Source organism: Zonotrichia albicollis, chromosome 1 (assembly GCF_047830755.1).
Source record: "Zonotrichia albicollis isolate bZonAlb1 chromosome 1, bZonAlb1.hap1, whole genome shotgun sequence".
NCBI lineage: Eukaryota > Metazoa > Chordata > Aves > Passeriformes > Passerellidae > Zonotrichia > Zonotrichia albicollis.
Genome location: NC_133819.1, coordinates 43,768,492 through 43,792,185, shown reverse-complemented (window position 1 = coordinate 43,792,185; position 23,694 = coordinate 43,768,492). Strand labels below are relative to the sequence as shown.

Here is a 23,694-nt window from a genome sequence, read left to right as displayed (position 1 = left end):
AAAGGAATTGCTAAGCATTGCTGGTGTTTCAACCCACCTGTTCTGTTTTGACTTTTCTGTGCCTGGAATTTTTCCAAACTATAGCCACAAGGATGACTGTTTCTCTTTGCTGCTCAGCTAGACCACTTTTCAGCTTCCCTCCCCTCTGTTGTTTTTTTTTTTTTTTCTCTCTTCCACATTATCTTTGTAAAATCAGAATAATTATTTTAAAACAACATTTCATGTTGTTTTAAATTGCCAATCCATCAGATAAAATACTAGAATAGATTTTGCAACAAATATGTTATTTAAGATCCTTGCTGGCAGTTATTTTCTCTTCACTTTGTGTGTGTTATTTTTATTTTCCTTTGGAGTATTCCTATACTTCCCCTTTGGAACTGCTTATGTTGGGATCTTTTTTGGCCTCAAATCTTTAAGAAATTTCTGGCGAACAAGTCCTGGATCTCACATTTTTATTATTACTGATTAATAGCACTGTTTCTGACAGTAGCTCAGTGGCTTTGAGGAGATTGCTCAGCTTGTCTCTGCTGACTTCCTCTCTATAAAATAAGAAGAATGATACCTGTAGACTTGATTTCATAAACACTTTTTGAGTAATGAATTAGTTTGCAGAGAACTATAAGTACAGTTCTTTAAGTGCTAAAGCTTTAGGTTCTTTGTGTATTGTCATTCCATTCCTACCATACCCAAACCTGTCTCAGGGTCTACTGCTGAGCTCTCTGCAGCAGCATTTTCTACAAGTGCTTCACCATTTACCAGAAATTCCATCTTTAAGGCCCTAAAGCCCACTAAGCCTCAGGTATTCTCTCCTCTGAGTTGTGTGAATGTCTTTATGTATTCATTTTTTCTGATGGATGGGGACAGATGGGAGGAGCATGACAGCTCCCAAACTTTCCTGTCTGTCTTCTCTGTCCATTCCCAGTTTTCAGCAGTTGGACCTCTTTCTTCCTCCAGTGTTATGTCCCCACCCTCCTTTTTGATCTCTCCTGGTGTGATTTTTGCCTATGCAAAGGGTGCATTAGAGTTATCTATACTTCATAAATAAATATGTTGTCTTTCTGAAAACAAACATAAGCTGATCATCTTCCTCCATTATTTAAGAGTTTAGGTCATAAAACAGACTGTCAGAATACTTTCATATGTCTCAAAACTCAAAAATGGATGTCTTACTTTTTAATCTATGTAATGGGTGATTCCTAAGCTATTTGATCAAGGATCACTGTTGGCTCTTGGAATCTTTTCTTATCCTTCTTATGACCTTCTCACGAAATTCATAACGGATTAGTTTTTATAAGATTTGCTCGTTTATTGTGTTTCATTGATGAGTGACTATGACCACTGTAGTCTCACTATTATGGAACCATTCTAATGACTTCACTTTGGGACCTGAACTCAATTTTATTGGGGCAGGGTGGGGGATTCTGGATGGCATAATTCAAGAATGTTAAAAAATTATATGACAATGACATTTTATAGAAAATCTTTGCTAATGGCTCTTAAAAATGATACCTCAAAACAAGACCAAGCCTATGGTAAGTAATAGTGATTTCTGTGGTTTCACTCTTCCCTTGGCATGTATACTTTGTTAGGGAGAGTATTTTGTGCTCAAAATAATAGGTACCACAACAACTTAAGTAAATGCTTGCACATTCCAAAATGGAAAAGAATCCCCATTTATGTGTCATGCTGGTTAAGATAGAGTCATGTAGGAATCCTGTATGCAATCTGAAAGTATGTTGGTAGTATGTATTCAATTTGGAAATTTCCTTGTGTTTCAGGAATTATCTCCATTTCTACTGGGTATTTGGCAGGTATAAACTCAGCATATTCTGCAGTAACTAAATCCTGGCACTTTTCAGGAGAAGTTGCTTCAAAATAATAATAATTTAAAAAGTCCTTAATCTATTTATGGTTGCTGAAGCATTATAATGCAAGTGAACCTAAACAATTTAAATCATGCTTATGTTAATTTGACTTATTGTCATAAGTTCTAATTATGATATTATGGCATTAAGTAAAATTAAACACAATTATAAATTTTAAGTGTACGTACCTATCTTAAAGGCTTGCTGAAGCCTCGATTTGCTTTGAAGTGGCTGGTTGCAAAAGAGCCTGTGCTTTATTGTACACAAGGGTTACCTGAGGTAACCACTGCTGCTGGTGGAGCACAACCTGCACCCTCAAAGGGTGGAAGTCACTGCACTCAAAGCACCAGGTACGAAACTGCTGCAGCACTCATGAACCAAGCTGCTTACACAGGGAAACAGCTCAGGTCCTGCTGCTGATTGCATGTGCAGATCAGCACTTAGCGTGGCTTGGATTTATCTCCAATCCTTTTTTTCCAAGCTTTTTTTGGTTTTGTTTTTGGGCTGAAGGAGGGAAAAGAAAAGATTTTTTTTCAGTAAACAAAGTGACACATTTTCCAAGCACCATTCTGAAACATGAGGAAAATAAGACTGTCACACAGCCCTGTTTGGGAAAGTTTTCACCCAGTTGTGGGGAGTGGGAAGGGACCAGGGAGTTAATTTGTGACACAGAAAGAATTCACTTACTTGTACTACTGACAGAACATGAAACGGTATCTTAGACTACAGAGAAAAATGTCCTAAACCCAAAGTTACTAATCTAAGGCAGATGGGGGGAAGAAAGTGTCTACTCACTGTGTTGTCACTGTTTTCTAATAATTTCTTAGTTGTCCCAAGTTTGCAATATGCACCTGGTTACAGGGCACTCGGAGAATTTCTTCTTGATCTTATGAGGTAAAATGTTTGCATGAGACAAGGGAAACCTAATTTTCAGGTTTTTCAAAAAACAAAGTGAACTGCAAATAAAAAAGAGACAGAAAGCACTATTCTTCTTCTCTTTCCCCTCTGAAACTCTGCCATTCGGTGGTGATTAATTTTCTGGAAGAGATGGAAACAAATCCATTTGCTAAATGAAGGATTTGAACTTGTGTTTGCCACATCTTTGGTAAGTACTATGAACATTAAATAAAAAGAAGAAAAATCTACTTCTAGTACTAATATGAAACAAATCTAAATTAGTTTATTAATTTGATCAGAGTATGGGTTGTTTTGGGTTTTTCTTCTTTCATTCATTTCTGATAGTCAGCTCAGTAAATAACCCAAAGAAAAACAGGTGATGAAACTGATGACAATGATAGTTCAGGCTTTCCAGTGCCACCTTTCCCAGACAGCACAAAATTGCTGTTGCTTTTCTGTTGTTCATTCCTCATTTTTCTGACACTGCTTCAGCATATGAAAGGAAAAATAGTGATCACAAGTTATGTCCAGCTATATTATAGCATCTATGAATATTCAGGTTATTAAGCAAGTCTTTAAAGTATGACTGTCTAGCCATTGCTTGTGAAAGAAGAGAGGGAGTTGCATATCCAGGTGATCCTGGTTTTGCAACATATTTAAAAAATAAGTAATCTAAATAATTCCAAAGTCAAACTGTTTTTACTCATTTTGACTCACTTCTTCTTTAAGAGGAACTGAAATGAACTTGTTTATGACTTCATGCCTGCAAAAGATGTATGACAGATTTTTCAAATTAAGTCAGCTGGTGAAGTTGTAGGAAAACATAATTTAGAGCAGTTTATTATTCATTCACTGACAGCCCAATTTATATTCCTACAATAGATCTGGGCTTTATGTTCCAGCCTTTATAAACACTGATGCTTATTTTCCCTCTGAGTTAGGGAGGTATAAAGGAAATCTTCCTTTCTCTGTTTCTACAGTGATAGTCTTAGGAACAAAAAACATTACAAAGAATGTGTGTGATGGGTTTTTTGTACAATAGGGATAGGGGGAATAAAATAATTTAGAAATGTCCTAATTTGTAAATTAAATTTTATATTTATTTTGCTCAGCAGAAATTAGGTTATTCAAGGTATATACACTGGGGCATGTAGCATGGAAGAAAACATTGTCTCAACATGTGATGGAAAAGGGGAACCTTACATTGTTGTAGTTTAAGCAGTGACCTCACATAGGATGCACTTCCACAACTGAACTGAAGTGCTGAGGCCAGGGTCTATCCAGCTCCATGATCCCCCAAACCAAACAAATCTCTGGGACAAAAGATCTTCATGCAGCTTTGAAAGTTTCTGGGACATGGATTTGGGTTAGGAAGGAGTGGAAGAGCTGGGAACTGGAGACTAAAAAGAATAATTAAGAATGTCTCAGGTCTCAATCGCATTTTCTATGTCAGCTTTGTCCAATTCAGGAAACTAACAGAAAAATTACCTTTATGGGAGAAGCATGAAACTTACCCTTTACAGCTCTTGAACTTTCACTTCTAAACATCTGGCAAACAAAACGTTAAAAGCAACTCGAGCACCACAATTTGGCATCAGTTCAAAAAAAGGAAACAGGAACAGGTTGAGAAGAGAAAGTGCCTAGAAATTTGGTTTTGACAGCCAAGGCTACAATCTGTTAGAAGTCTAACACTGATAAAGATGGAGTCTTGGCTTTTCCTTTCTGTTTGCTTTCGTCTAGCAGGTTTTTTTTAATTACTTCTTAGGAAAGGAGGTGTGATGATCAGCGTGGTTTGGAGATGAATAACTTAAAGAGCTTGCACTAAATTTCCTGTGAGTGTTGCCAGACCTGAGAAGACTTTCTTCTGGTGTCCATTATGGGACATTAGGGTGATACAGAATAAACAAGCTTGCTCTTCTTTGCATTAAGGAGCAGGTAGAACTGGTTGTCTCATGTTGTCAGAAAACATTTCTACCATTGTTTGGATGCTATGGTAAAAGGGGTTGCATTTTTTGACTGGAAATCTAACTACAGCTTTCCTGGTGAACTATGTTTCCTGTGATGGCTTAAAAGCAGAAATTTGGATCTGTTGGGAAGAGAATAGGGCATTTACAGTGAGAATTCTGAAACTTAGATTCTTGTTGGACAGAAAAGGGATCTTTTTATTATTATGATTCATTTTTATCTTGTAGAGTGGGAGTTATCTGCTTATGCTATATAGAATATACTTTTCAGGTTCAGCATCCATTTTAAAAGCCTGATCTGAGGAAAAGAAGCCAGAATGGCAAAATTTTCTGCACCTCAGCCGTTGCGCTAGTTCTCTTTAAAATTATCTGTAGGCAATAAGACTGTTGACAAAAGGTCCTATTCACTGTGAGAAAACAAACAAAAAAGAGAAATCTTTGCTTCTTCAAGCAAAGACATATCCACTCTTTTCAGAAATTAGTTGCATCTGATTCTTCTGATCCAGCTTTTGTAGTAAGGACTCAAGATGTTTTTTGCAATAGCAATATTAGAAAACATAACTAGTGAAGGATTGCCCAACATATTCTGCATATTTTAATGCAGCTGTGATTTTTTTTTTATTTTGTATTGCCTTTTTATTTTGTTCATGTCAAGAGCAGCATCTGCTTACAGATTTCCCAGGAGAACAAACTTTATACGATCAGATCAGAATATACAATCAAGGTAATTGAACAGAAGGAAGGTGTTAAAAAAGGTATTTGAAACCAGAATTTATTTTTCTTCCAAAATTAACACTTGGCTTTGCTGTCTTTTTGGAAGGAATATCTGAAGGTCTTGTTGGGTTAACCAGCTGTTGCTAGGTCTTCAAGGTAGCTAGCCTGGCTGTTTTTAAGCCCCTGTTTGGTCTAGATTCACAGTCCAAGTTTTCCATAAGTCTCATCTTCCTCCTATGTAGAGATGAAATATTTGTACATGTAAAATGCAGAGAAAAGGAGAAATAAATCTCTTAGGTAAGTAAGCAGGCTTAATCCTAATTCTTGTGACTTCTGAGATCTGTTTGTGTAAAATGATTCATTGCTTCTTAAGTAAAATAAGGTCTAAGGAGTGTGGAATGACTCCTCCATTTGAAGCATTGCTTCTGTCACCGGTTCTTGAAGTTCTTGTCTCTTGAAGTTCTTGAAGTTCTTCAAAAGAGGGAAACACTCCTTCAGAGGTGTTTTCCAATTTTGCTGTAAATCAAGGTTTTAGCCCTCCAAAACAGTCTAATTGCGTAGTTGAATTAATTCTGACAAAGTCCCTTTGGAAAGAATTGGTCTTGCAAAATTCCATTGGTTTCATATTGCACTTAGGTTTTACCAGGTGATAAAGCAAAGCAAATATTCATGAAGAATAAGTCCTTGTTTTCTACAATTTTTGTTTGTAGTATTAAGGAATGTTTTCTTTTGGTAGAGATCAGGAGACCCAGTTGGTCATGCTGATGGAATTTAAAGAGAAATGTTGGACCACAGTCATATCACAGTGTGGAAAGAGTTCTTTCATGAAGTGAACCATACTGAAGATAATGGAGGGAACACCTAAAGGTAAGACAAAAAGAGAGATGCATTCTTAGCATATGGCAGTCTCCAAAAGCACGACAAACCTGTACCTCAACAAGTGAGCAGTTCAGACTAAGTGGATAGGAATTAACACATTTGCTCTCATTTTAACGGGATTAGGAGAAGTCTGTTGAAATATCAAGTCAATCCATGCTGAAATCTTCCTGAGCAGCAAAAAGAGCACAGGGAGAGCTCACAGCTTTACCTTCTTCCCGAATATGCTGAGCTTTATTCATTGCCTATGTTTCACCCTATGGTCATTGAGATGTGGAGGAACTTAAGGCTGATTTAAACTACCCTCAAATACTACTATTGTATTGTGTGACCTATAATAATAATACTTGCCTAACCCCTTTATTTCCTTGTAGTGGGGACATAAATCCTCTCAACAAAACTTCAATTAAGCTTTTTATAGAAACATCTGTATGTTTGCAAACTGGAGTCTCCCTGTAGAATATTTGTCTCTATAAATTACACTTTTGAGCTCAGTCACACTTCTGGATTTTATTTTTTTAAAAAGTCACATTTATGGGCTTCATAAAATGCTCTCATGCATGCATAATCAAATTAATAACATATGGATTAGCAATGAAAAATAGTTGAGATTAATTTTGACAGAGTTGGAAACATCTGAAATCAGGGATTTTGCCGCTGTTTTTGTCAAGTGTAATTGTGACCTATTAACTGTGCATCACTCTTCTACTTAATTTAGCTCACTGGTGTTAAAAGTCAGCTGTTCCAAGCTGTCTGCATTCCTTGAGAATTGGTAGTGCACAGTGATTTAGCACGGTCTGTCAGTGTGCTGCACTCTGCAGCCTGTGGATCAGTGTGCCTTGGCTTTTTCCAAGTTCCACTCATGCACAGCAGAGAGTTTAAAACTGCCTGCCAGAAAAATGAAATTAATGTTTCCTATATTAGTAAAAAATTAGGATATGGCCCCAACAGGTCCATTCTGAACTATTCATATATTATCTAATAAAACAGTAGATAGTATAGTGGTAAGTAGATAAAATAGTGGAAAGTGTCAAACTTTGATATGACAAACATTTTTATGGAGTGACATTTTTATTGGAAAACATTTTTATTGGAGTATCAGGTTTGGTTTTAACCTCTTTTGTGGTCTATATGTGTTTTCAGCATTCAGGATTGCTAATGAAAGCAGTGATGCTGGATTTGGTGTCAAATGCCTAAACACCATCTAACTTCTACTTCAGCAAAATGTGAGGATTGAAACAAAATAAAGCCTTTGTTTTAAACTTAAAGGCTAAATATTTAGGTCATTATTATTGTAAAATTTTGTTATATTATAATTTTTTTGTTTATTTATCTGATCAGTTACACAGTTTGGTTTGTGAAGGAGAGGGATTAATTTCCACAAATCTGAGATTATTAAGCACCACAATATAAACATGAAGTATTTATCATTATCTTCCATGACTGTATTAGTAGTGTGGATGGAAAAAAGAACCTCATCAGAAACAACCTGCCACTTCCTCTGCCAAATTACCTTTTGCAATTAAAGATGGTAATTTCCTGAAATATTTCCTGAGAATTTGTGAGCAATGACTATAGTGAATAAATTTGTTTAGTGAATCATTACTTGCTAATTTTTTGTGCATTCTGGCCGGACTATCTCCACTCTATTAATGGATTCAAGATATTTAGCAGGAAATTATTTTCAACCAGTGAGTTGCCTGGTCTGTATTCTTATAATCTCCGATGATTCAAATTCTTCTTGAGATCAGTGATTCAGAAAGCCATATGGGATTTTTTTAATGTTGGGTACAATATCTGAACATTAGAAAAGTGAGGTTTCTTAGATTTTCATTTCCCTTAAGTAATATAGAGCTAGATAAAAGATAGACAATGTCATTTTTTGCCTTTCTGTTCCCTCATTTTGCAAAACTAAGTATTGTAAGTGGTCAAAATGGAAATTTAAACCTCCTAATATGGTTATATAGACAAGCTATGAGGAAATGAGTTAGTATACCAATGTGTGTTTGTACACTTTTGACATTCTGGTAAGCACCAATCTGGTGTACTATTTAATATTAATCTGTTTTGATCTCTGAGTGCCTGCTAAAATCAAGAGAATGCTTAATGTTGACTGTTGTTAATCAGCTTGGACAAATACTCTGCAGTTAGAGAAGAAAAGGTGACTGATGTAAGTGCATTTACATGTACTTCTTCAGTAACTGAAGGTCTTTTTGACTGTACTAAACCAAACCAAAACAAAAAAAACTCACATGAAAAACAGAACTCTAAAGTCAGATCAGCTTTGATTTTATTTCATCAGAAAGTTGGTCTGGAATAAGAAATGTATTGATGGAGGAGAAATGACAGCCATGGGTACAATTCTCTTTTCCTGGATCTTCATATTTTTCATTTCAGAGCAGACCCTTATGAAAATGATTGTCACTTCAAATGAGCTGTTGGCTCAAGATGTAATCCTGATTTTATTTTTGGGTACATGTGCCCAAAGCACTTGGCTTACCTCTTTTGATGTCCTACATTCTACATTCTCTTGTCCAATAGGGTACAAGGATGGGAGAGACCAGATGAGTAAATCTCTCCAGGGGACAGCGAAATTTGCAGCCAGGGAGAGTGAGGGGGTGAGGCTCCCTCAAAGAATTGTTTCTGTAGTACATTTCTATGGTGTATTGCCTGTTTCAAAACACAGAGGGGTCAAAGTAAAGTTAGCTATGCAAAAATACACAGCCTTTCCATGCTGCAGTTATTGTACCTGGGGGTAAACTTTTAGCCAGCTTATTTGTCTGGTTGCTAATATGTTTATGGTTTACTAATATAATTAATACTGTGAAGAGAATTTATTAAGCAACAGGGGGTCAACACCAATTTGCATGTAGTTTGCTGTCTTTGCTAAGGAGTTAAATAGATAAAAAGGATGGAGTAAAACTTTTCATAGGTGTAAGATATACATATATAGATATATATAGATATGGTTTGCAGGCTTATTCTGCTACTGACTACTAAAATGAATGCAATTACAATAATTAAAATCAATGTGTAATATTTCACTGAATAGTGAACCTCAGGTATCCGGTTTAATTAGTTTTGGGTATCAGAAAATTAATTTTTAGAAAAAGTACATATTAGCAGCATAGCTTGCAGATACTTGCCCATTTTTTTCCTGGTAAAGTTCAAAAAAATGGCAGGCACTGTGAGGAGGCAATTTCCCATTGAAGACATTGAGTGCCATCTGTAAGGCAGCAATGGTGGCTGCATGCTGTGACCAGAGGAAATCTTTAATTAAAGGTCTGTTGAAAATGATTGCATGAACCTATTATTTAACAACACTTCCCACACATTATCTGTCCACTCAACATTAACCTCATTAGGGCCTCATTAGTACTTGCCCTCTGCACTGTTGAGCAAATATTGTCCCTTTATGGCTATATAAACTGAAGTCCTGCATGTATAAAGTATACATATATGTAAATATTTAAGAAGTCTTAGTCACTTGCAGCTCTTACATAATTAATAGGAGCTGTTAAAACTTCTTTTAAAAAGAACTAGTGGTTTTGCCTGTTAAGTATACAGTATTTGAGATCAGATCAGTAAGCTCTTTAGCTGATATATACCCAATAGGTTATATCAATGCAGTTTAGAAACAGGAGCTTTTTAGTGAGAGCAATCCAAAATTTTCCTCCTTCAATGACAGCATTTGTACATTCTAAACAAAAATAAAAGATCACAATTGAGTAACTGCCTTCATAAGGTCTGATAAAATAACTGTAACCTAATTTTTTTCTTTTTTTCCCCATATGCACTTGAAAAAGATGCAGGAAGAAGGAGACTTTGTTTTAAATTAACTTTGTGATCCAGGTTTAATAAAACATGAGGCATGATTTTTCCAGTTCCCTACTCAATCAAAACATTATTACAATGAAAAAAACCATGACATTCAGTAGAAAGTGGAATGTTTCAGGTTTCAAAGTAGCATCTGTTCATTAAAATTTTTTTTAAATCTGAGGACATTTAAGGTTAACCAAATAAAAAAAATGCTTGTAGCTCTATTTCATGAAGGAAATAAAATTTCACGGCTTTCAGTGCATTTAATAACTGCAGAAAGGAAACACAAGAGAAACAGAAAGCACTCACCGTGGAATACATAACCATTTTTTGATGGTATGAAGGCTTTTTAGCATCTAAGATATGCTTTAGAATAGTTTTTAAAAGAATACCTGAAAGAAAATGGGGAAGCAGTGACAATGAAAGAGGTGCTTGTGTTAACATCTGTATCGACTGCTGCCTTTTCAGCAATCTGTCACTAAGTGAACCAGATTTATTCAATTGACTCAACTGGTAATTTGTGCAGAGTGCCTTGATTAATAGTGACAGTATCTTTCAAATGAACAGTAGGCCTGTTTTACTTCTGTGTAAAATGTTTTGGGGATCCCTAATAGTCTCAACAGCTTCAAACAGTGCATTCACAGTTACTTTGTGCCAGCAGAAGAGTGCAAGAAGAGCACAGTTAATGAATGCTACCCTGTTGTCTGTGTAGCTTGAATGATATCCTGCTTTCCAGAGAAAAAAGAAAGAGCATATCCTCTTGACTCTGGGGCTTTATAAATTGTGTGGTTTTCTGCATTTTGTTAATGTTACCTGTTGAAAAATTGTAAGACAAACTACTTGGTTTAAATCAATGGCTGCTCTAGTATGTTAATATAAGGTTGGCATGTCGACAAGTTAAAATCCTTAAAGTAGAACTGTACCAACTAGGAAATTAGACAGAATTAGTCTTTAGCTTCTGGCACATTTTTAATAGCAATTGTTCGTTAATAAAGCAAGGACAGAGGTTTGAATTTTGTGCCAAGTTTTGCAAGTTGGAGTTTTGAAAAATGCAACAAATTAATTCATGCTTATATGTTCATTTGTCTTCCTAGCTCACAGATCCTGCCTGCACACTGCCCATATAAAACAAAATGGAGGCTCAAAGTATGACAGTGGATGAATGGAGGAGAATGAGTGAAAAAAAGGTATAAAATACTTTCAAATTTTAGTCACTGTTTTCTGAGCAGAGTAAAGTTTAAAAACAGTTAGTAATCTCATTTTAGGACTCTCAGTAGTGGAATATGAAGATGTTAGGTAACAGAGTCACCATTCTTACAAATAATATTTTTTTTAAGTAAGTTACACATGGCTTATGCTAAGCTTAGGCTTGATTCAATTCAACAAGAATCTGTATGTTATATTAAATTTCTTACACAGTGTAATCTAAATGATACCTCAATTACAATATTAGATTAGGATATTCATGATTCATATGCTCACCATCTCCCTCCCCATTAATCAAAATATTTCAGTGCTGCCCATCAATATCCCCATAATGGTATCTTTCACCATTCTACCATAGAATCAGCAGCAATATTTGTCATATACTCTTTCTTCTTTCCCATCCTACTTTCGGTTTTAAATGGGGTAAGAATTCAGCTTACCTCCCTGCAAACGGGATTTTTGTATTTGTTTGTGGAACCCAAATTCCGCCTGCAATAACAATTCTGACAACTTTGTCAGCTTCATCCTGACACCATGAGTAGCCCAAACAGGTAAAGTGTAATTGTTGATATCCTACAGTGAAGAAAGAAAACATAGTGATTTTCTTACTGATTCCTACTGCTAACTGTTATTTATTCTGGCACACAATACTTCTCAGAACAAATTCCGAATGTTTCGCTCCAGTAACGTTTTCTCATTGTAATAATATGATTACTGTATTTTGCATTTAGACAGCTGTAGCATTCCTATTTATAACATCATAGTGCTTGAAAGAAATTGGAAGGGCAGTTTTCCACAAGAAGAGGAATATTTATTAATAATACTAAAATTATGCAAAAAACAACTGGCATTTTTATGTTGTCAGGTGAAAAAAATCACTATATTACTTTTTCAGTCATGTGCTGGGTTGTATTTTTACTGAAACAAATCCTATATAAACACCAGGATTTTGAGGGCTGGTAGCTCTCAGATGTAAGAGGAATACAGAGATCAATGTTTAGCTGTAGTATGGATGTACGGAAGTATGGGGTAGATATATAAGGATGAGATATAGATTAAATTTGTACCTATTGTGGTCTATTGGATACTGTCACAGTCCTCAAGTTAAAGTGGAATGGATTAGTCTTTCCTTGGGGATGCAGTCCAAGGTATATTAGTGATCACAACTGTGAGAAGGGAGGACATGCGCAACACTCCTGGTTTGCAGTACCCTGAATTCCTGTTTAAACAAGGTTGGTAATTTTCCTTTAGAGCAATGTAACCTTTGGACTGAGCTCACCTGAAGGATTGTCCTTGTAACAAGCAAGCTCAAAGGAAAATGTCAACTATTTTAAGGGTTTGTTTAAACAAGAAAACAATAGAATGTGCTAGGTTAAACCAGCTCAGATCCCAATGTTATCCATTGCTCTTTTAATAAGCGTGATTTATGTCTTGAGGGAAGAATTGGATGGTGGCATGCTATTTAAGACAGTCTGTAGGCAAGTAAACACCTCAGTCTCCAAGTTACCTCAAAGTCAGATAACATTTAGCTGAAAGTAACAAATACAGAGAGATGTGTGCTACTGTAGTTTCATGGATTGTATTTAAAAACTGTGTAAGCACTCTCTCTCTGTATGCTTGAAAAATGAGAGAGGTGTTTATGGCAGATGCCTTTAATTGATACCCTCAGAGTCCTCAGTCAGTAGTATCAAAGACCAAGACTCATCAAATATAACACTAGAATGAGAAGCACTTTTTTTTTTTTTTTTTTTTTTTTTTTTTTTTTTTTTTAATTCCAGTATTTAGCTAGATTCTTGATGGGAGCTGTGGGTTTTCCAAATTTGTCTGGTGACACAGATTCTCAGTATGATTTAACTATTGAAATAGAAAGTTGTGGTCCTGCATTTGGCAAACATGGAAGGGTGACCTCACTGAAATTACAGTGAGATGTCCCAACATGTTAACATTTCATTTAACTTAAGGCCTTGGCTAACATTCTATTCAAGTCTGCTTTGAGCAAAGTTGGACTTTTGCAAAAACTGCAGGAATGAAGGTAAACTCATTCGTATCACACCCTGTAAAATATTACATGTTGCTTCTGAAATCCTTAAAACTCCCTCACTCATATCCCAGTACTGATGACCAATTTATCATTAATATTTGTTTATAAATAGCTATGCATGAAAGTGTACCAAAAGCTGACTTCCAAAATCTTTTTAACACAAGTCTCTGCAATTTTCTGTCAACAGAAGTAAGTCTAGACTTTGAAGAGGGTTTTCTTGCTAAATTAAGGGCAGTCAGGGTGTTTTCAAACCATGACATTTCCAGATTGCGGAACCCAGATACCCATGCCAGTTTGGCACCACAATAACCCTTTTGTTATAAAATCCACACTCTTTTGTGATACCTTTGCTTAGAGCAAGCTCCCAGACTTGCACAAATAGCAATTTGTGTCATTCCAATGGCTGCTTAATTCCTGAAAATACTCTGTCTGCTACTGGCCGTGTACAAATAATGGCTTCTGTTGCTTTTACAATTTGCATAAAATCTTTGTGAAAGGATGCTTAGGTTTCTTTGCCAGCAACATATTTTTATCCCTGTGTATCTCCTAGTGGGATCTGGGGGAGTTACAAGACAATTTTATCCAAAGGTAAGCTTTTGCCTAATTCTCCATATACAGTCACTGGCTGGATCTTGAATATGAAAGTCCACTAGTTTGTGTTCCTTGCAGTAGTGGATGACCCACAGCAGCCTCACACATAAGTTTGACTTAAAGTGAGGGTTTCTGGGAAAGAAGCTGCCAAATAGTTGTTGTTTTAAAAAATTTTGAAGCACAGATCTATGATATTTTTATGACTTGCAATAAAAAAATAAACCAAATAAAAATACCAGGTTGAAGGAAGCATAAGAATTTCTTTTGGACTCAAAGATCTTAAGGGTCTTTTCCAACATAAATGATTCTTTGATTGTATTTACCTCATAATTTAAAGTGTCAGAGAGCTTCCAAATCCTTTCACTAGTCAACTTCTTTACTGGATATCCTGTATGAGTGGCCAAAAACTTCAGAAATTGCTGGAATACAAAAAAATCCAAACTTGTAGTACTGAAGGCATTTTTACACGATTTCTACACACTGTCATAGTAGTAAATAGGAATTTTTAGAAAGAAGACAGTCTTTACACTTTAACAATGAACCATTGCCTAGATGTAAGAGAATTTGGCCTACTCATTTAGACAAGGTTGGTGATTTTAGTTCAGATTTGAAGTATAGTGATTGTTTATGCTTGGTGGGAATGTTTAGAAGGAAGTAGAAGGAACACAGATATATGAAGAAGTCTGGCAGAAATCCAAGAAGTGCTTAAAGGAAGTGTGATAAACAGAATTATTCTGATATTGGTACTCAGGAGAAGGAGAGGTATGATGTAAATTTGATAAAATGTGAATTGTGATTTACTTGCATATAATACCCAGATGCAGAGCCACAAATGGATGATTGAGGTCAGTGGTGAGAGGTAATAGAAAAACAGGTGAGGTTCATCGTGTCCTTTTGAATACACATGTGAAGTAGAAGGTTGCAGCAGAATAAACCTGTGGTTATATAGTCATGCAAAGGTTTTGATGATGGAGAAAGAAAGGAAAGGATATTCCATATGAAGACAGGCACAAAACATAAGAGAACACCTAAATTAAGATTTTGGGTGGGGAACATGAATAAGTACTTGAGAAAAACACTGAGACTGTTATAGAAATTCTGAGGAATTGAGCTGAGAAAATGAATCTGAGCCCACAGACTTATATAGGCAGAGATGTCAGAGGAGTTGCTTTACATGGGAGTAAACAGAGAGAGGTATTGGAATAATTTGAGAGGCATTGACACTGATTTTATCTGAGTTTTTGTTTTGTCTAGTCCCCTGGAAATGAAGTTTTTGCAAGTAGGTCAATATTTTAGCTTTTCTGTGACTTGCCATTTTCAATTGTTGGGAATAACCCAGTCCAGCTGGACCTGTAATGTTGTAATTGTTTTTTGGGTATGCTGTCTACACCCACTCTGAAGATTACAGATCTGAAGGGAGCATATTAACTGCTGTTTTAAAACCTGTGTGTTAGATAATGTTGAAGAAGTGGTACACTTTAACTGGATTTCCAGAACTCAGAATACTTTTACCTTGTAGTGTTTGAACTGCCTTTGGAAATCCCTTGTTGCAAAGGTTTCTCTCAGAAGCTCCTTGTATTTTGGGCAGTGTGAGAAAGGTAGGTATAGCAACTGGAAAGAAAATTGCAAAATCCTAGTTAAGCAAGGTGCATCTTGTTCTGCAATTCAATATACCCTTGCAGGATTGCTGTTTTGATTCGCTGCACTAGTTAGGACAAGCTGAAAAATAATTTGGGAATGTAGTTTCAAGGATATTCATCTTCAGGACTCTAGGAGTCATACTGATGACTACACACAAAATAATCTTTAAATGTTCAGAGGAGTAATAGCTGCAGTAGTTCAAAGTTAAAGGATTCATTTACACCAGATGAAATTTGTCCTTTGACAGAAGACTAAGACAAGCCCTCATGAACTCCTTTGTTCTTAGCTTCTCCAGGGATGATTTCATTCATTGTGTTCAGTCTTTCTTTAAACACATCATCACATTTTTACAGCAAATTACAAAGCAGCAGCAGGACTGCAATAGGATTTTTTGTGCATACTCAGCTGTATTGAGTCTATTTAACAGAGCTTTATTTAGTTCAGCTAAATTGTAGAAACTTGTGAACTTTCTGTAACTCAGTTTTGTCTTTCATTAATCTAAGCTATATGAAGGTTACATATGGCTGGAATAACTTAAAAACTTGTTATTTCATTTATATGTATTTATATATGTTAGCTAAATTGAGTTTATTTTCATTTTCTGTGTTAAATTTTAAACAAAAATTCAAATTTGACACTGATATTATTAGTGCTTTTCCCTAATGTGCTTTTTTGTCTTTCCAGTAATGTAGCTCCATCTATATAGTCGCAATATTAAAAGAACTTTGAAAAGAACTTGAGAGATTTGAAGGGATAATTAGCTTGGAATGCTTCACAGCAGTTCCTCAATCTTTTTAGAAATACAATCTATGCATTCCACAAGATAGGAAGGTATTTGTGAATTATAGCCATAGGTTCATGAGCAGGCATCATTTCACCAATAAATGATGGGCACTTGTTTTGTATTGTAGGATACATGTAGTCTCAGGTTTAGCCTGTATATGTAGTAAGGACGAATAAAGTTAAAACAAAAATAGTTGAAAATTGTGCATGTGCTCATGATTTTATTATTTGTTTGAATAAACTTACTTGCTCCCCTAGATGTGAATGAGGTGCAGCACCTGCTTGCTGAGTTTGCCTTTTGTGTTGATACTGGCAGGTAATCTTGTCTCTCTGCTGGGATATCCCCACCTGTGACAGTGTCAAGCAGCTCCTGACTGTGCCTGGCTGTGTGTGTGATGAGGAAGATGTCTCCATACCTTCCATCTTCATGCTCTCATCACTCTGAGGTGAGAACCATTGCTCCATGACTTCTCTGACGTGAGTCCCTTATCATCACAGACTGTGTTAATTAGACTTGTAAAGCCCACACAGTTTATCTTGCATCACAAGTGCAAACCTGCTCTCACAAACTGGGACTTATGCTGCACACTCCTGATCTTAACTTTTTATCATAGATTTTCTGCACACAGAAGGTTCCAGCTCCAGCCAGCTGCACAGCTTTGCCCTCTAGGACAAGTATATGCAAGCTACAGAGCTGCTATCCACAGGATTCCTTACAACTCCTAAGTGAGGAGCTGAGGAAGGGAGATGAATAAATATATTGCCCCATGAACTTGTGCTTAAGGCTCTGAGTCCTCCTTCCTTTCCCCTTTTACTTTTCTCACCAATCATTGGAGTACATGCATTGACCTGCAAAGTGCATGAAAAACAATCCTGTAATCAATTCTCACCATAATGTAAGTCCCAGAATGATTCTTGTGTCTTTTCCATTGGCTGTGGACTAAGCAGTACTGAAACGCTAGTGAGATTAAGTATGTTTTCTCTTGTCACATGAAGAAAGTCATGTTTGCGTTAAATTTAGAATTAATCTACTTTTACAGTGATTTACTCACTTTATAAATGAACTCTTTTTCTCTATACCAGCACTCCCATTTTTCATTCTCTTTTGTTAAGATCATGTCTCTGATATGCAAGTCCATTCCTGTGGAAATACTTGCCAACACTTCTACTAAGCTTATTAAGCCTTTCTGCAAAATGCTTGTAACAATGTTCTTTTCATTGCCTTAACCATGCACTTTTTGCTGCACCTTCATCTCATGTCCTATGTACTTTACTAATGATCAAGGGAAAGCAGATGCCCCTAGTTTATACTCACATTATCCTGTGACAGTGGCATTGTGTGAACTGGAATTGGCTGCCAAAGGATGTTGGGATTCCAAATCTGATCCTGTGTTGGTGGGTAGAGTCCAGCAAGACTTGCCTGAGCACTCATAAGTGTGTGATCACAGTCAGTGCTTTGAACATAAATCTGAAGGACGAAAACAAAAAAGAAAAAGGAACATTTTGGGTGGTAATTTCTTTCATTAGATTACTTTATTGTCTTCTTGGTAGGAAAAAAAGAGGTACTAGGGAAGTTGTCATTAAAATGGAGTGGCATGAAGAAGGACTATGAGAAAGAAGGAGGAAGGAGAAAGACTGCAGCTGGAATAAAATTTCACAGTACAACTGAGCTGCAGCAGTGTAACATATTAGAAATACTGGTGGACAGCATGAGATTGACTCTATTTGACCCTCTAGGCTTTGGGACATCGTATGTGCACTGAAAAGCTGGAACCTAAATGAAAACTGAGTTGTATCTGGATTCCATATGGAAGTGTAACGTTGCAGGAATTTGACATAGATGCTCTGCCATGCAGCAGTGAGGGAGCTGAACCTGACGTGCTGCCTAAAGAGCCTTTCATGTGGTTTTAAGTTAGCCATCAGGATAAAAGCTGAACTACAGTTTCAGGGATATTTTGGAATGACATTGACTTCAATTGGTATTAAATTTTCTCCAATTGCACCAGGTTTAGACTCTTATGCATCCAGGAAGTCCCATTACCAACCATGAAAAACATCTTCCTGCCCAGATCCAGTACTTGCCTCACACTGCTTGTATACAACGCTCAGGAAATGAGAGTATCTCCTCCGCATGTACTGGCCAAGCTCATACTGTTGTTGTATGCCAAGCTGTAGAAGTAACACAAGAGCATGAGAGGCTAAGGAAATGTGCTATGCATCCATTCCTACAACCAAAAAATAATGCAATAATATTTTATATTGTTTTAATAAAGACTTTTTTTCTTTTTCAAATTGAATTAGGAAGGAAGACGTGAGAAAAAAGTAGTGAAGTTGCTACATGTGTGGTGTTGGATAACACTAGCTATGACTCCTGGTGGTTGCAATTGCAGTTTTGTATTTTGCTCTGTGGAAAGCTATGTGTATGTTTATCTGAGCTAGTGAGACTTAAAGCAGGCATAGAGATGTTCCAACACCATCTGTCTACTTTCTACTCTATTGCTGTCTCAGAGCTGATTAACTGGGAGTGCAGACAGAGCAGCCACCTGTCCATGGAGACACATCCAGGATATGAATCCCATAGAGTATCACCAGAGATTCCTTATGGGGGCTAGAATTTTAGCCTGGGCAAGATCTAGTTTTTCAGAACAGAAGTTTTGAAGAAAAAGTCCTCCAAGCCTTTGGGCCTTTTTCTGCAATAGTTAATTATTATCAACAGTCTGAAGCATTTGATTTTTGATTCTTGCCTGATTATGTTCCCAACTTTCAGTCACTGAATCTTGTTACACTTTTGAATAACATTCAGCATCACAGATCTTATTCATGGTTAAACAATAACCCAGAAAATGGAATCAAGTCACTTTATCTCTGTGTTAAATGAAACTGATGACAATTCTCTATCCTCAACGCAAAATTTTTCCAGTCCCAACATTTTAGTAGCTCTTAGCTGAACATCTTTCAACCTACCTACATAATTTTGTGAACACGTGACACATGAATCACCAAATCAAAAATCAGTTAGGTTGAAAATTACATCTGAGATCACTGAGTCCAACCTAGTAACTAATGCTATCCGGTCAACTAGACCATGGAATCAGGTACCATCCACTCTTTCCTTAAACACCCTGGGGTGTTGACTCCACCACAATCACACACAGTGTCCCTGTAATAGTCTATATTGCCATCTTTTTACTTGTACCTGGCATTTTCTGGCCTTAATTTAAATATTTTCCACTTAGCTCATGTAATCATTACTGTACGCTGGGATCTCAAGTACAGTACTCATTGCTTCCTAAAGCAATTTTCTAAGTTGTGGGATCAAAGGATAATTCAGGCTGAAAGGGGCCTCAGGAAGTCTCTAGTCCAACCTCTGCTCAAAGCCAAGTCAGCTAGGAGTTACTCAGGACCTGCTGTGTGTGCATGTGACACCTCTTTCTCTTGCTGGAATTGTGCATCCAGTTTCCTAGGCTATACGTGTGGTTTAGGCTTCTGCCCCAACTTGCCTAATATGCATGTTGATGTTGTTAAGTCCTGACTCCTGGGTCTTGAAGTCTTCTATGCCTTGGAGCAAGCTGGCATGGATTGCTCAACTTGCATAGCGTTTATATGGAATGATTGAGTCACAGCTGAGTTGGGAAGCTGCTCTGTTATTCTTGTTTCTTCAAGGGAGTTGACATGAGCAGAAGCAGGCCTGATTTTGGAGACCAGTTTTTTCTCCTAAGAACAGTGGGGAAGAGGAATCTCTCAGGCAGTTTGTTCTATTCTGATTTTGGTGGAGACCTGGCAAGTTCTTTTAGGAGAGAGACGCACTGGACGTAAGGTGTGTGGACCTAAGGTGCATGTCCCTAACAGAGAGACACACCTCACAGTCTGCCTCCACATGCACTGTAGCCATTGTCTGGGGCAACCAGACTTCTGGCACTTCTCAACCACTTCAGGGATACTGCCTGGTTCTGAGTGCTGGGCAAATAACTGGGAGCTTTTCCAATCCAAATAATATATCTTGGGGGAAAAGGAATGAAGCACAAGCGCACAGACATAGTGGGTCCTGCCAGTGGGAGGGCAAAAAACACCCAGTGTCCAAATATTGCCTTACAGTCTGATAGTACAGTTCACCTGTGGCTCTGTTTGTAAGAGGTGGCAGCTAATACAAATTGCAGTCAAGAGAGGCACAGCATCTGTCAGATACAGATACCGTACATTTGTGGTACATTTGTGGAAACAGCTGATTCCACAAATGCCTTCACTAAAATAGTTGAGGTTTAAATCAAGTTTATTGGGCATAGCATAAGAAAAGTTTCTGCTTGTTCTGATCTTAACAGTTTATAATTAAGGAAGCACTCCGGTTCAGCAGAGATTGAGGGAGGGTTGTGTCTGTAAGGACTTCTATCTCCTTCTGCTACTGATGTTTAAATCTTCCTGTATGGTCTCAGGTGAACTGAGGTGGTCACCAATGCCTGGCTCCTCCCAGAAGATCCTGGTCTGCAATCAAAAAGCTCAACATATGCTGACACTGTATCAGAACAGGCTGACTCAATTTCATTCAAAATTAGTGAGTGATGTTGCTGTGATTTCCTAATAAGTTCCTTGGCTGTCCTTAAGTGGCAACTTATTAAGGGCTTTCTCCAAGTGAAAGCAAAGTTTCAACCCCCAAATATCAACACAACATCTTTCAATATTTCAGTTCTTTGCCCAGGTAAATAAACTCACCTTGGTAAGTTGGCCATATCCCTGTTGTCTTGCAATTTCTTTATGCTTATCAGTTGGGAAAAACTCCTGTGGAGTATGATCACCATGGCGAAATACCTGATAAAGTAGATGAAATTGCTTTTTTGTTACTGGTATTTTTTGTAGTGATTATTACTAATTAGTGTAGTCACAAGGAATATGCCATGACAGTGAGTACTGTATCTGACAGATGTTATGTATATAAATGGTTCTTGACTTAAATTTAGATAGCTACATTTCCTGTTTAATTTATTTAGACAAACATAACTGGTTCTTTTTTGGCATTTGAGAATAAATTAGCTTAAATAAATTTTTGCAAGTTATAAAAGCTACAGGATACCCTATTATATTTTAAAGAAGTTTCATGTATTTTAGAAGGTATAGACCATAATATTAAATAAACAGAAAAAAACCCAGAAGCATGTAAGCAATTTTGCAGAGATATTTAAACATTAGTATTTTGGTATGACTAAATTTGGATTCAAAAGGAAAAAACCAAGGCTATTACTCAAAGTAACAGTTCTATGGCTGACTCCTGTGAATTTCTGTTACTTGGCAGAAATTAGCCTTAAAAAGTCATATGTTGGCTTTTTCATCCCAAGAGGTGATAGAAGTGTTATCTAATATGTAAATACATGCTAAACTGTTGCTCTGAAAACATTGAACCTGTCTTGAAATTTCACTTCAGATAAAATATGTATTTATAAGTTACACTGGATTTTTTCATTCATACGATGAATTCTCTGCTTCACATGTTTTGCAGAATAATTCCTGCAGATATTTGCCATATAATTCTAAAATTTTAATATTTGAAAAAATATTCTTAATCCAAGCAGGGAGAAATTAAATCAAAAACTGCAAGAAAAAAGATAATATTAATGATTTGTATGTGTGTGATATTCAGAATAAGATTCAGGCTTCCTGCAAACAAATGGTAAATCATAACCATTGCAAACAGCATTAGCTTCAAAGCAATTTCTGTAATGGTTTCTGTAATGCTTGCTGAATGTCATTGAACCCTTGAGTTTCACACACTGAAATTTACTTTCTATGTTAGTCCATTGAAACCACTGGAAAAGTGGAGACTCTTCCATGGTAAAGAAGGTTTTTGCACAGTTGGTATTTAGTAATGAAATCCTCTTTAACATTTTAAAACAGAATCCTGTGTTATTTTTATTTTAGTGCTATAAAATAAGCATCCTATATCTATAAGTTAATTTAAGAATGCACAAACGAGACAAAATTATAAAATCTTATTTGAAACGGAACTTTTTTTGGACAACGTAATAATGAATTTTGAATATGGAGGAAACATTTAAATATTTGAAAAGTTTTCCCCTCCTCTCTACCCTAGAGTACAAGAAAAGTAGTAAGTGACAGGTTTTGAAGAAATTTCATTTGCCCATACTTACTAGGGACACAAACTTCAGTTTTCTTTTAGCTGTTGTTTGGTGAAGAAAGATGCAGAAAAGACAGAACAGGAAACACAGACTCCAAATTCCACAGACCAGCTGCCTTGCTCTCATCTTGAGGGTAGCTTTCAGCTATTTTGCACAACAAGGTCCTGGCTGGACATGGTGACACCGCAGATATATGGCCAAGAGGGGTGGAGTCAGTCGTGCTTAGTGACTGTAAAGAGCTAGAGGTTGCCTTCTGTTATTTAACTAGGATTTAGTATGGGTCAGCCAGCCTTCCCAAATGTGAAAATGCTGTGGGTATCCTACTGTATGCAAAAGGGCTATTGTACCATCTGCATTACTAGTGCTCCCTGTCTTCTCTGAACATTTTGTGCTAGAAGGAGCAGTGCTAACAAATGTCCTTTTATAAAGTATCTCTGGACTTTTCTGAGATTTGGCTGTGATTTGTAGGAAGAATAAGCAACAGAAGGCTTTGTTGCAAAGGAACAGGAATAAGCCTAAATTCATTGCAAAAAATATAAAGATATAGGAATGAATTTTAAATCTCTTTAGTAGATTGACTCTGTGTCTAGTGGCAAAGCATGTGACACTCTTTTCTAGAGCTATCCCCCTGAATTTCATACAGTTAGTTAAATTTAAAATTTTCAAATTTCTCTTGCTGCAAACACTCTTATTGTTACAGTGTGCATATATCAAGATTTGTTTCTGTCATTTCCCCAGTATATTTTAAATAAGAAGAAAAATCTGGCTCAGAGACACCGTTGTGAGAGACGGGATTGATCTTGCAAGTTCCTGTTTTATGTTCAGTCCATTCATGTGTTAATGAAAGTCCTGTTAATATGTTAAAATTGAGAGTGATTTCTTAGTCATCAAAAGCTCTCTGTAAGAATTTAAAAGAAATTACTGAAAACAAATTATCATGTTGCTACCCAAAAAGGTTGTATAATCCCAAACTAGTTTAAGGCACAAAACAAAACTTTTCTTGTGATTATTAGATATAGACTTCTCTAGGGGAATCAGTTCTCCTTCCTGAGGAAACAATGTTGTATCTTTCACATCTGTCAGAGCTAAAGAGATTCCTCTGTGAAACATCCAGATGTCACATTTTCATTTCTGCTTTTATCTCTGACAATTTAAAGATATTTATAAATAGA

At 36.5% G+C, this 23,694-nt stretch overlaps 1 protein-coding gene across 1 annotated transcript; it reads right to left on the bottom strand.

The window, feature by feature from the left end:
• Nucleotides 1-3,095: 3,095 nt before the first annotated feature.
• Nucleotides 3,096-22,716, bottom strand: LOC102060910 (prostatic acid phosphatase-like). The gene is made up of 11 exons (XM_005481005.4): nt 22,535-22,716; nt 21,105-21,200; nt 18,480-18,566; nt 17,713-17,865; nt 15,486-15,584; nt 14,297-14,392; nt 11,782-11,914; nt 10,445-10,527; nt 9,463-9,569; nt 8,817-8,986; nt 3,096-6,301 (listed from the first exon to the last, which is right to left on the bottom strand). The coding sequence occupies exons 1-10, from the start codon at nt 22,646-22,648 to the stop codon at nt 8,830-8,832; spliced, it is 1,125 nt and encodes a 374-aa protein (XP_005481062.1). The 5' UTR covers nt 22,649-22,716; the 3' UTR covers nt 3,096-6,301; nt 8,817-8,829.
• Between the last annotated feature and the right edge of the window lie 978 nt (nt 22,717-23,694).

What these genes read in the sequence shown, in the direction of transcription:
- LOC102060910 (XM_005481005.4), bottom strand. Translation starts at nt 22,648, where the DNA reads ATGAGAGCAAGGCAGCTGGTCTGTGGAATTTGGAGTCTGTGTTTCCTG. An exon ending in TGCCACTGTCACAGGATAAT is followed by an intron (nt 15,585 to 17,712) that starts GTGAGTATAAAC and finishes TTTTCTTTCCAG; the next exon opens with TTGCTATACCTACCTTTCTC. An exon ending in AAAATCCCGTTTGCAGGGAG is followed by an intron (nt 10,528 to 11,781) that starts GTAAGCTGAATT and finishes ATTTTCTTTCAG; the next exon opens with GTATTCTTTTAAAAACTATT.